Source organism: Gastrolobium bilobum, unplaced genomic scaffold (genome assembly GCF_033153095.1).
Source record: "Gastrolobium bilobum isolate Gb01-03AN ecotype WA unplaced genomic scaffold, APGP_CSIRO_Gbil_v1 utg12921, whole genome shotgun sequence".
NCBI classification, from domain to species: domain Eukaryota; kingdom Viridiplantae; phylum Streptophyta; class Magnoliopsida; order Fabales; family Fabaceae; genus Gastrolobium; species Gastrolobium bilobum.
In genome coordinates this window covers 60,024-72,302 of record NW_026896768.1, presented here as the reverse complement: position 1 = coordinate 72,302, position 12,279 = coordinate 60,024, and the positions used below count along the sequence as shown (strand labels likewise).

Genomic DNA, 12,279 nt, shown 5'->3' with positions numbered 1-12,279 from the left:
ACTACAATAAAAAGAACTAGCCAACCATTATCATGACTAAATATTCAATATTCATAAATTTGGTAAATTACAAGAAGAAGAAGAAGATGATGAAATAGACCTCCAGAACCCTCTCTGAGCACCACCGTCGTCTCTCTTGAATATAATAGGATTCGATCCCCAATTCTGTAAAAGGCATCCTATTTATACGCCTATTTTCCTTCTTCCAAAAATACCCTCGGAAAGCACGGTGTAATTTTCCCGCGAACCGGCGTAAGTTGGCGCCACTAGGCGCCGCTCCGAAAACAACGGTGTGGAATTCGCTTAGTGGCGCGAGTTGGCGCCATAGTGGCGCACTCTGCGCCAAGTCCCTGGAGAAATGATGCACTTTCACGAACTGGCGCAACCTTGCACCATTTTGGGCGCCAGTTGGCGCCGCTTTGGCTCCACTTTGCGCCGCTTTGTGAGTTTCATTGTAATCCTCGCAACCCGGCGCCGGTTTGCGCCATTTTGGCGCTAGTACGTGCCAACTCTCTGCCATTTGGCCCACAGACTTTTATGCATCATTGAAATTCCATCCGAGTGAAGTAGATCATAAGGCTTTTCGTAATTTCCATATTTTCTTCTTCTTCTACCTATATAAACACAACAAAAAGGTGAGAAGTATTATTGACATGAAAAAGTCAATATAATAAGCAAATGTGTATATAAATTGCTCTTTTATGACTTAATCCTTATCAATTTCAGCTTAGAAAGCTACCTCTGCCAGAGGCTTATCAGGGTGGCAACCACCCAAAGCTTATCATGTGTTTTTCCTTCAACATCTGGCGAGTAATTTCAATCATAAGTTCAAAAATGTCATGTTGAAGAAGCAGTTAAAGAAGTTAGGTATGGTTTTCTATCTATGTTTCTCGTTGGTATCAATTTTAAGATATTAGTATTTGTTGTAATGTGCAGGTTATACAACCTCGCGATTAGATTTTGATGCTAGTTTGGAAAAATTTAAAGAATCAAGCCCACAAATTGCAGCATGGATTGATCGCATTCCGAAGGAGAAACAGAGTATTGCGTATGATGCTTAAGGAAGACGATTTGGCCACATGACTACAAACTTGTCAGAGTGTGTTAACAAGGTCCTTAAAGGTGCCAGAAACCTACCTATCACGTCTTTGGTTCGCATCACATACGCTAGGCTAAATCAATACTTTTTGATCACATGGCCAGGAGGCTCGGGAGGAGATGGATAGAGGTGATCGTTTCGCCAAAGTATTCTGGGTCTTTTATGTTGAAAACCAACAAAAGGTTGCAACACACTAGGTTACGTCTTATGACAAACAGAAAACACAATTTGATGTTTAACTGTCCTACAATCAAAAAACCCACCGAGGTGGAAAGAAATGGTGGATTTCGTTAGCTGATTGGGCATGCCAGTGTGGCGAGTTCACTGCTTTTAGGTACTCGTGTAGTCATGTGATTGCAGCATGCAAATAAGTTAACCATGACCCGTTACAGTACATTGATCCAACATATACTGCATCATTTCAATGTCAGGTATATTTCGAATAATGGTATCCAATTGGTAATGAAGATTTCATACCACCTAGCCAAGGGCCAACCATACTCCCGGATATGTCGCTGAGACGTCAAAAAGACAGGCCACGAAGTACCCGCTTTCGTAACGAAATGGATGGCTCGATTTCTCGCACAAGATGTGGTTATTGTAGGGTTATTGGCCATGACAGACGTCGTTGTCCATCTCGCCAGCAAGGCTAATAAGCGGTTTCGTTAACGTATGTATTCGTTGTTTGTAAACTATTTCAATATACGTGTTGTTACTTGTTTATAAACTATTTCAATATTCGTGTTGTTACTTTTTTTGTTCATATTCACTTCCTTATACAAACACCATATGTCGAATGTAAGTACTGTCAAAAACTCACAACGATAATAAATGGAAAAACAGTGACATAAACAAACATAAACTAAATAACCCATCCACAAAAGTCAATACATACTGGGAAATACAAGATCTAACAGAAAGTCCTACAATCAAATAAGAAATCCATGCTCTCTCCTCCTCCCATGATAGCCTGCACAACGTTCCTGGCCATGCTCAAACGGTGACAAGACACAACGAACCCTGGATTCTCTAGCAGGGTTCCTCCTGATGTCGTCACCCATGTCTCCTTCATCATTAGAAGAATCACCGTCCACATCGTCAACACTCTCCATAGCCCCCGCAATATCCTCCTGTGATATCACTCCTGTAGGCCCCGAATGGGGTGACTAGAAGAAATCCGTCGAATCTGTCTGCGGTGTAGCCATGACAGGGGCATGATACTGTGGTCTATAATCCTCTGTAAACTCATCTAGACCAAGATCCGACTGCGAACTCGACTGGCCTGGAAATACACCCGGTGTATGCGATGGCAATGCCGCATGTGGCATGGACGGTCCACTGCTCTGCCCTGGAAATGGATGATAGACATGTGGCTGAAATATCTGATGCGGCTGGGATAGGGATGAAAACCAAGGGGGATACTGTGAAGGTGGGCCACCTATCTGACCACTACCGACTGTGCCAGGGACATACTGTGGAGGCCACCAGTATGGCTGCGATGGGCCTGATGGGTACCCCGGTGCATAAAAATGCCCTACGGGGCGCGGCGGAAGAGACTGCATGATAACAGGCCGATCAGCAACATGAGGAGTCTAAAAATGTAGGGGCAACCCCTCATGGCTACGACGCTCAGGACGGGGAGGCTGAACTGTCTGAATGATGGCGGGCGAAGGTGCAGGCTTTCCTGGGTCTGTCAATCTACCAAACTCAGCGAAGGCAGCAAGAGCCTGAACCGCCTCCTGGTATATCTGACGGTAGGTGAATGATTCCCTCGCCTCGTCGGATGACATGTTGACAACAGTCTCCATACGATCACTCTGCATTGCGCAAAATAGTCAAATATGTTAAATTAATCAATCAACGATTTTAACATTCTAAACGGAAATAACATGAAACCCAAATGCATACCACTTGCGAATGAATCGTCGATCTTTGCGTCATCCACCTATGAGTATGCTGGAAATACCAACAGATGTCCATCCGATGCGTCCGGATGAACTCCCTGCATAACGAGGACATCCTTCGAATGCCATTGCGCTATGTATAGACTGTGGCGGTCCCTCCATTCAACATCACCCTTACCATTAAGGGTGACAGTCAGTAGCTCGGAACATGATAATGGATCACTCAGGATCAGCTGTCTAAACTCAAACTGCCGCAAGACTCTATCAGGCTGCTGGTACACGACAATCTGGTAGTGTATGAGTGGACATACAGCTAACCATCTGCGGGACTCGTCTGCCGACGGCAGACGTGTCAGGAATCCATAGTAAGGCCTCCACCGTATCCTACGGCTGGGCATAACGTCAATATGGTGACTGTAACACGTCGTGTATACCCGGTTTGTTAACATGTCATCGTATTAAGCCACACTTAATAAAAAAAATGCGGAATATCTTTTTCTTTTCAATTATGACGTCATTATTATTACCAAGTTGAATTACTTAATTCATTTCTAAAACATTGCCTGTATGTAAATTGCAAATAGACAGCTAACTGAATTACCTCAATACATAAATATCTGTGAGTATCTAAGTCACGGAACTACAACACGTAGACCAGACATAATCCTGGTACAATTATACAACTCGAATCTAAAAGCATAAAGTCAAGTCAATGTGGCATGGACAATCCCCATGCTCACCAAATAAGGTAACATAGCCAAACAGAATCTCCACACAATAATCCATAAGATGAAGCTAAACACATAATAACAATAGAGATAATCCAGCATAAGCAGGTAAACATCAATCAACTAAGCTCCGGCCTCCTGCCGCCCGAGGTCTCAACCCCTGAGTTACCTGAACCTGAAAATGGTGCCCCAAACGTGGGGTGAGATCTCTAAACAGAAATCTCAGTAAGACAAGGGGTCCTCAAGGATCTTCCATCCCAAGCTCACTTACATGTGCAATATAAGTTCCTAAAGCAGTTTAACAGTATAAGTTCCAAAACCAGTGCAATGCAGCAGATAATCATGTCATGTGTGTTATAACTAATCTACTGGCCAGAGTAATGCAGGAATACGTCTATTACCCACATAGTACGCGCCATGTCGTACCTACCCACAGGATCACATCCCGTCTAGGCGAACACCACATACATATCATAAGGCATTTGCACTTAACAGCTCAATAGCATTTCAATAAAACAATACATGAAAACACATCACGCATATAAACCAACCCCCCATGGGATATGGTTGAACCAACAATGGCTAAACCGAGGGCATGAAAGCTTACCTTGCAAGCTAACTATCCAAGCCAAGAGTCCACAAAATTACAATTTGTTTTAGACCAACAATCATATCAAAATTCATACTCTACAAGCATACGATATAAAGACAACACCTTTCCTTTTACGTTTCATGTCTTTAGGCTTCTCACAAAGCCCCAAGCCCTTAATCACTTAGATTCTGACTTTACTAATCATTACAGAGGTTTAACTTAACCAATCCAGGGTCCACTAACCCATAACTCAGTTCTGTATGAACAGTACAGTTACTATCCTCGAAAACCCAGAATATCCGGATATTTGTCGGGGCCATATCTGGATAGGCATATCCGGATGTCATATGCGGATATCCATATTCGGATATCACTCACCCTCAAATGTAACCCTCACTCACACTAAGTGTTTAGGAGAAAATTTCATGAAGGAATGGCCTCTTGGCTCATAAAATGGAAAAAGGAAGACAATAGAACAGTAGGAGGGAGCTGATCAACCACCAAGTCACGTAGGAATAGAATAATACCTAGGGTTTTGAGCCAAAGGTTGTAATTATAGCCGGTTTAAGCTTAATCACACTATATTAGCGCTAATTGCTACGCTTAGCATTTTAATCCCAAACTTAGGATTCTGAACCTAGTCATTTTTTTAAGATTTATCATATTTTTATTTTATTTTTCGCAGCACCTTTCCGGTACGCGCTTTTACATAGTTAGTATCAGTTCTGGCACCAGTTCTCATTATTTCGACTTGATCTTGTTTTACTAGTCTTATATATTATTCTAGGAATATTCTCATACTTATTATAATTTTCCAGGGTACTTCACCGGTATGCACTTATACCGTGGAGCGAAATCGGTATCTGCACTTTTCGTCAGAAAAGCGACTTTCAGCCTTATTAATCACTTACCATAATTATTCAAGTCTTCTCATAATTATTAGGGTCAATTGTGGAATTATTTCCTAATTCTCATATTCATTTAATTAATTTTCTAAATTAACGGTGTGGGTTCTTACAGTGACGGTAACGTCTGATGTGGGAGTAAACAAACCGTCTCGACGTATAAACATTAAATCTGCAAAACAATTATGCGAACAATATTACCAATTTATAAAATAGACACAATATGCAGTTATAAAATAGACACAATATACAGGTTGCAAGAAAATGTAAATCAAACAAACAGAGACCTGGCTCCGTATATAGCATCGACATTAGTCACATCGGGGAGCCCAGGTGAGATCGTGGGGAAACGCGTCCATGCCCACAATTGTAATAACAGAGTACATCCTCCCATGTCAGATCGTCTCGGCTCTGTGACCTTGCACAACTCCTTGTACAAGGTAGCAAGTACGGGGGAACCCCAACAAAATGTCCCTGTCCGCTGGAAATCGTCAAGATATAATAAATATTGTGTCGGCACGAAGCTGGATCCAGTCTCAACGAACAACATCCCCCCAAGATATGCATGATCAACGCATGCATGTATCTCATGCGGCCAGCTTCAGTGCCGGCATGCTCCGCGTAATGCTGAAATGACCCGCAAAGAAATGTCAGCGACAATTGGTTCTTATGAAAATTTCGCTGCGGCCCGGGCTCAACTCCTAATAAATCTGTAATCAATTGCCTAAAAGGATGGCCTCCAGCGCGGCCACATATAACCTCTCCATCCATGGGCAACCCCAGGAAATGGTGTACATCCTCCAACATGATTGTAACCAAGGAAGCACGAACACTTGTAAAAACAGGGAGAGTCGTGTCCGACACCCTCTGACACGGCGACACGCTCCGACACGGTGTCGGACACGCGGTCAACTTTTTCTGATACATTGACCATTCCGACACGCGAATTTGACCGTGTCCGACACGGTCAAATGGCATTTTTCGTAATTTTTTTTAATTTTTTTTTAAATTTTTTTTTAAAAAAAATTAAAATATATTAATAAAGCTTCTACCTGATCATATCAATTTTATTTTTTTGTCTTTTTTTCCCCTTAAGTAGATAAGAGATCATCTCAGCATCATTGTTGTCAATTCCTATCACGCTCTTGTTGTATCTCCTTGTCTCTGATCTCTCTAATATGATTTGATCTCTCTATCTGATATTATATATATCTCATCCCAGTTCTTATTTTTTTATTAAAGCTTCCATCTTTATAACGTGTTGATGGGTATTAATAATTTAGTTTCATTTTTTTGTTAAATTATTAAATATTAAATGAAATATACACTATATAAATTAAAAATATTATTTAATATTAAAACGTGTCCCAACGTGTCGAAATCTATAATTTTTTAGGATTGACGTGTCGAAGTGTCGTGTCGTGTCGAGTCACGTGTCGCGTGTCGTATCGGTGCTACATAGATCGTAACCTCACCCATAGGCATATGAAATGTGCGCGTGTCCGGCCGCCATCTCTCAACAAGGGCAGATACAAGTGAGTGATCAATCTGTTTCCAAAACAATAATATTTTATTAAAATTTATAATACATTCAACTATAATTGCATGTTATACAATAATAATACACTAACCTCATGGTTGCGCAACGCGTAACGTGATAAAACCCAACCTGCCTCAAAAATGGCTGGATGTTCGGTATATCGAGGTGATCGTGTGTAGCAGCGTATCTGACATTAAGCACACGATCACGTACAGATGGGTCATCGGATGTGTTCCACACATGAGTGAAAATGTGTTTCTCCTACCACATGAGGAGAGAACGGTCAGATGGACCAAAATCGATGAAACTCTGGTGCGGGTCGTGCGGCTCCATAGATCTATTTACAACAAAAATTATATTACAAGTACAACATTATAATATATAAAAATTAAATTACTAAGAAATAAATCAATATCAAACATTATTTAATTATTCTATAATCCATAAATAAATAAATATTAAATACTAATAAATAACAACATTAATATACATAGCACAATTAATATAATTAAATAATACATAATCTTATTAAATAATGCATAAATAATATGACACAAATAATATTATTAAAAAAAATATGACACAATTACTAATTCTTCTAACCTAAGTTGTCTACCTATAAATAAATAATATGACACAATTAATATGGTATAGTAATGCATAATCAAAAAATTATTACAATGGGAGACTTTAACAACATTAATATAAAAATTTTCTACACTATATTTTCAACGTATAACTAAATAATGTCATTTAATTTAATATTATTAAATATTGCATAATAAAAAATTATTAAATACCAAAATTTAAAAACATTAATATAAAAATTTTCTACACTATATTTTCAACCTATAACTAAATAATGTCATTTAATTTAATATTATTAAATATTGCATAATCAAAAATTATTAAATACCAAAATTTAACAACATTAATGTAAAAAATTTCTAACCTATTTTTCAACCCTATAACTAAATAATGTCATTTAATGTAATATTATTAAATAATGCACAATCAAAAAATTATTAAATACAAAATTTAACAACATTAATATACAAATTTTCTAACCTACTTCTCAACCTATAAGTAAATAATGCATAGTGAACAATTTATTAAATACAATTTTTAACAACATTAATATACAATTCTCCTACCCTACATTTTCAACCAATAACTAAACAATATGACACAATTAATATTATTAATTAATGAATAATTAAAAATTATTAAATGCTAAATTTAACAACATTAATATAAAAATTTTATAACCTAAGTTTAAACCCTATAAATAATATCAAACATTTAATATTATTAAATAATACATTAATATAAATTACTAAACCTAATAACATTAACATACATATTCTATCCTATTGTCACAATTAATCTTCTAACCTAAAATTTCATCCTATAAATAATAATTAACATCAATTAAATAACACTAAAAAGAAATTACTAACCTTGAATGTAGAGAGAGAAACACAATGAGAAGGAAAAAGAGAATGAGAAAGAGATAGAGTGAGTGGGAGAGGAGAGAAAAAGATAGAGTGAGAGAGTGAGAGGGAGAGGAGTTGGGGTGTGGGGGGGATTATATAGGCTGCGAAAAGTAGCCGTTGCACCGAGTTCGCTGCCCACCCCAGCGAACTTAGTGCATGTCTGCCATGTGTCATCCTAGCCGTTACACATAGTTCGCTGCAGTGAGCAGTGAACTTAGTTGCATGTCTGCCACGTGACTTGGCAAGTGGGAACGTGCAGGTGCATTAATTGAACCAAGTCCGCTACCAGGAGTGGCGAACTTAGTGTCCACCAGGAACGTGACACATCAGCAAACTGAGTTCACTACAGTGCCCAGCGAACTTGCCCACATGTCATATTGGGAATTAACACTGTTGGCGTGGCATTTAGGTAAAAAAGTTGGGGAACAATGGCATTTTGGTCACTGTTCCGCCACATGTCTGATCCTGGTGAGTCTCAATTTGTATTGCTTCTCGTTAGATTCTACCAGGTAACAAATTTATGTCTTCTCGTTTCTAAATTTCTCTGATCTCAAACTCTGTCTTCCTCCTATGTACAAATGGAAAAAATATTTCTATTTTTACTATAGAAAATTTTGGCTGCCACACGTACATAAAAGTGAGTGAATTTTACTATAATGAGAAAAAGAGAGAAAATTAACGGGACTTATTTACTTCTTCTTTTTTATAGACGGATTTATTTACTTTTATGTAAGTGTGGCATAGAAATTTTTTCTGTAATAAAAGCTGAAATATTAAATCTTATATAAATTGCGTTAAATAGATATTATTTTATTATTTTTAAAAATTAATATTAAATAAATTAAATTAAATAATAATTAATAATATAAATAATTTTTATGTGTGTGATGTTATTTGGAAATCTTTTAAATTTTGAATGATTCCAAATATTGCACCCAAATGAAAATTATTTATGATTTTAAATATTATTTAACTTAAAGAATTGATTAGATTATACTTCTAACCTTTTTTATCATTATAATTATTTTGTTACTATTAGATCAAAATTAAAGGTTCTCATTTGATATTATTTTGTAAATTTAATTTTGATCCAAAATAAGAAAAATAGTTGTTAAAAAAAGAAATTATAAGTATAATTCCCTCGAAAGCATCAATTTCCAATTAATATAATTTTTAATTCAATATTAAAATAATAATATCAATTTATCAAATATTTACATATAATTATTCTCGTTTTGTTACCAAAATATAATTATTAATTATAATTTAATCTTTTTAAATTGATAGACATCTATGTAGCACCTATACCGACACGGGACACGTGACACAACACAACACTCCGACACGTTAATTCTAAAAAATGTTAGATTTCGACACGTTATGACACGTTTTGATATTAAATAATATTTTTAATTTATGTAGTGTATATTATATTTAATGTTCAATAATTAACAAAAAAATGAAATTAAACTTATAATATTCATCACTTTTGCAAAGAAACATAAGATCTCACAAATATTTATATTAAACTCAATAAAATGGTAATCGTAATCTAACAAATCTAATAGTTGGAACTAAAAACTCGACGCAACGCAACCTTTGAACTTTTTTTTGAATTTCTATAACGTGTGTTGAAGTGTCGGAGAGTGTCGAAAAGTGTCAAACACAACACGTCAGAATTTTTGAAGTGTCAATGCTTCATAACTAGGAATTTCGAAAAACTTTTCATAATCGAGAACCATTTACGTTCTTAATTATTATTTGATAAATGAATTAAATATCAATTTTAAATTTAATATTAAAATAATAATTCTAATTATATCCTTTGAGAAAGGATCAACATTTAACAGCATACTTGTGGCTGGAATAAAATGGTGTGTTTTGGGAAGTAAAGAGGATGATGGAGCAAAACCTCATAGAGGGTGGAGAATGTAGTTGATAGGGTACTCCGTAAATCATGAGTTTGATTGGTCTTCTCCCACCTCGTACTTGTTCTTACACAAACACCATTTCCAAACTCAAAACTAACAATCCAAACCTTGGACACTGCAGGGTCCTACCTAATCTCCTCTCTTTGGCCCTTGCTGTAACCTTAACCTCTCCACTACCTTCTTATGCAATCCCTTCCTTCAATTCTCAAAACCCTCCAATCTCTCTCACCACTCCTTTTTCTCAATCCAAGAACTTGCAGGTTGGACTAGAAAATGGGTATGTGAAGATTTGATATACATTGTTCTTGACTTGCCCTTTTTGCCTCAAATGTAGAATCCAATTTGCTACACTACATTTTCTCTGTCTCATAATCCTTAGTGAATATTGCTCAATTTAGAGGCCATAATGGCTTTATAATATGTAAGCATAGTGTTGTTTCTTACGGAAATTGATTGCATGCTTGATAATTCTATGGTTTATCATCAAAATTTTCTGTCTTGCAGAAAAATTAGACCTTGCCCATCAATCAACCCGGGTTGTGTATCAACAAATCCCAAGTCATCATCGTTTGCGTTTCCTTGGCTGATTCCCGCAAATTTGTCTGATAATGCTGTTCAGGTTTCTAAACCAATACTCAAAAGTTTTAAGTATCCTATATTTCCATTATCTCAATTTTGATTGTTTATAACTTTCTTAGTTTGTCTGTTTGCAATTGAGTTCTGTCTCGCTATTTATAACTTTCTCCCTTTCTATAATTTTTTTTTTCAGGAACTACGTGAAGCAATCCTAAAGACCCAGAAAAATGTGAAATTCCAGCTAGTAGAAGATACCCCAGATGGTAATACGCCGCAACCTTCTCTGTTCAGTTTTTGCCCAATTTATTATTTGTTAGAAATAATAGCAAATTAGCCACAGAGCAGAAACTTATAAGGATGCCAATTGCATAATATAAAAATAGAAGAAAAAGAACACCATGGATCAATTGGTATAAGATTGTTCCAACTTAATTAATAGTCTCTGGTTGGTTCGAGCCTTGAGTATCCATCTATGTTAAAAACTTAGTTGGGAGAATTTTGTTGACCTTGTAGTCCTGCTCGGCTCGACCGGTTTAGTCGAGTAATCAATAAACCTGTAGAAAAATCTAAAAAAAGAAAAAGAAAAATAAGTCTTGGATTTTTATCATAATGTAGTAATTGAGTGAGGAAGGAAAAGTGTTAGACAATAATATAAGCCAATAAAAAAGTCTGCACTTAATAGGTTAAACTTTTGAGTTCAATTAGTTCTTTATATCAAACTCCACAATATTTAATTATTTTTATTAATAGAATGGGGCGGTAAGGATTGAACTCTTAATCGTTTAGTCATGTCGACTCTGATGCCATGTAAAGAATCAATTCAATTCAAAAGTTTTACATAACCGCTTAAGTTTTTGGGTTGAATTGGTTCGTACATATAGTTATTACATTTTAGATTTTAAACGATTGTATCTAAGTCAGGCGCAGAGGCGTTTTTGAAGAGGTTAACAAAAGTAATATTTTACAAGCCATAAGGCATAACTTCACATGTACTAAAATCAATGTGCAGGCCAATATCTACAAGCTGAAGTTGATGGAGGATTTGGAAGAGACGTACTTGAGTTTCTGGTGAAAGGTGATGTGGTTGCTTACAGGTGTATGGCAACGAAAGTAACTTACGTGTACCCTTTCACTACTGCATTAGGAGATTCAAAGGGTCAAGAAGGAAGACTCAAGCAAATTAATGACCAGTTGGGTTGGTATGCTCCAAGTTTTGATTCCATGGAGTAGTGTTGTTTCGTGCTTTTTTGTTGGTGTAGTTCTTTGATTGGAGTGTAGCTAAGGACCTTTATCGTTATATTTTGCCTTATAATGTGAAATTTCGTGGCTTTTGCAGCTTATTAGTATAATGCTTAGAATCTCAGACTCATCATGGCAGAAACATCGTTATCAATTATTCTATCTGTTAGTTTATAAAACTGTTTGTGTTAGCTTTTGCTGCATTTCACTTTGCCTAATCGTGGGGTAATTTACCTTGGAGCAGCAGGGAAATGTACCAAAGTTATGAA

General features: G+C 36.5%; 1 protein-coding gene across 1 annotated transcript; it reads left to right on the top strand.

Moving 5' to 3' along the window:
• Window positions 1-10,136: 10,136 nt before the first annotated feature.
• LOC133301926 (thylakoid lumenal 17.9 kDa protein, chloroplastic) lies at window positions 10,137-12,279 on the top strand. Its single transcript, XM_061501642.1, has 4 exons — window positions 10,137-10,472; window positions 10,700-10,814; window positions 10,965-11,034; window positions 11,781-12,279. Exons 1-4 carry the CDS (start codon window positions 10,222-10,224, stop codon window positions 11,999-12,001), a joined length of 657 nt encoding a protein of 218 aa, XP_061357626.1. The 5' UTR covers window positions 10,137-10,221; the 3' UTR covers window positions 12,002-12,279.

Coding starts and splice junctions, on each gene's coding strand:
- LOC133301926 (XM_061501642.1), top strand. CDS start 10,222: ATGAGTTTGATTGGTCTTCTCCCACCTCGTACTTGTTCTTACACAAAC. Junction 10,815..10,964: donor TGTCTGATAATGCTGTTCAG/GTTTCTAAACCA, acceptor TTTTTTTTTCAG/GAACTACGTGAAGCAATCCT. Junction 11,035..11,780: donor AGTAGAAGATACCCCAGATG/GTAATACGCCGC, acceptor ATCAATGTGCAG/GCCAATATCTACAAGCTGAA.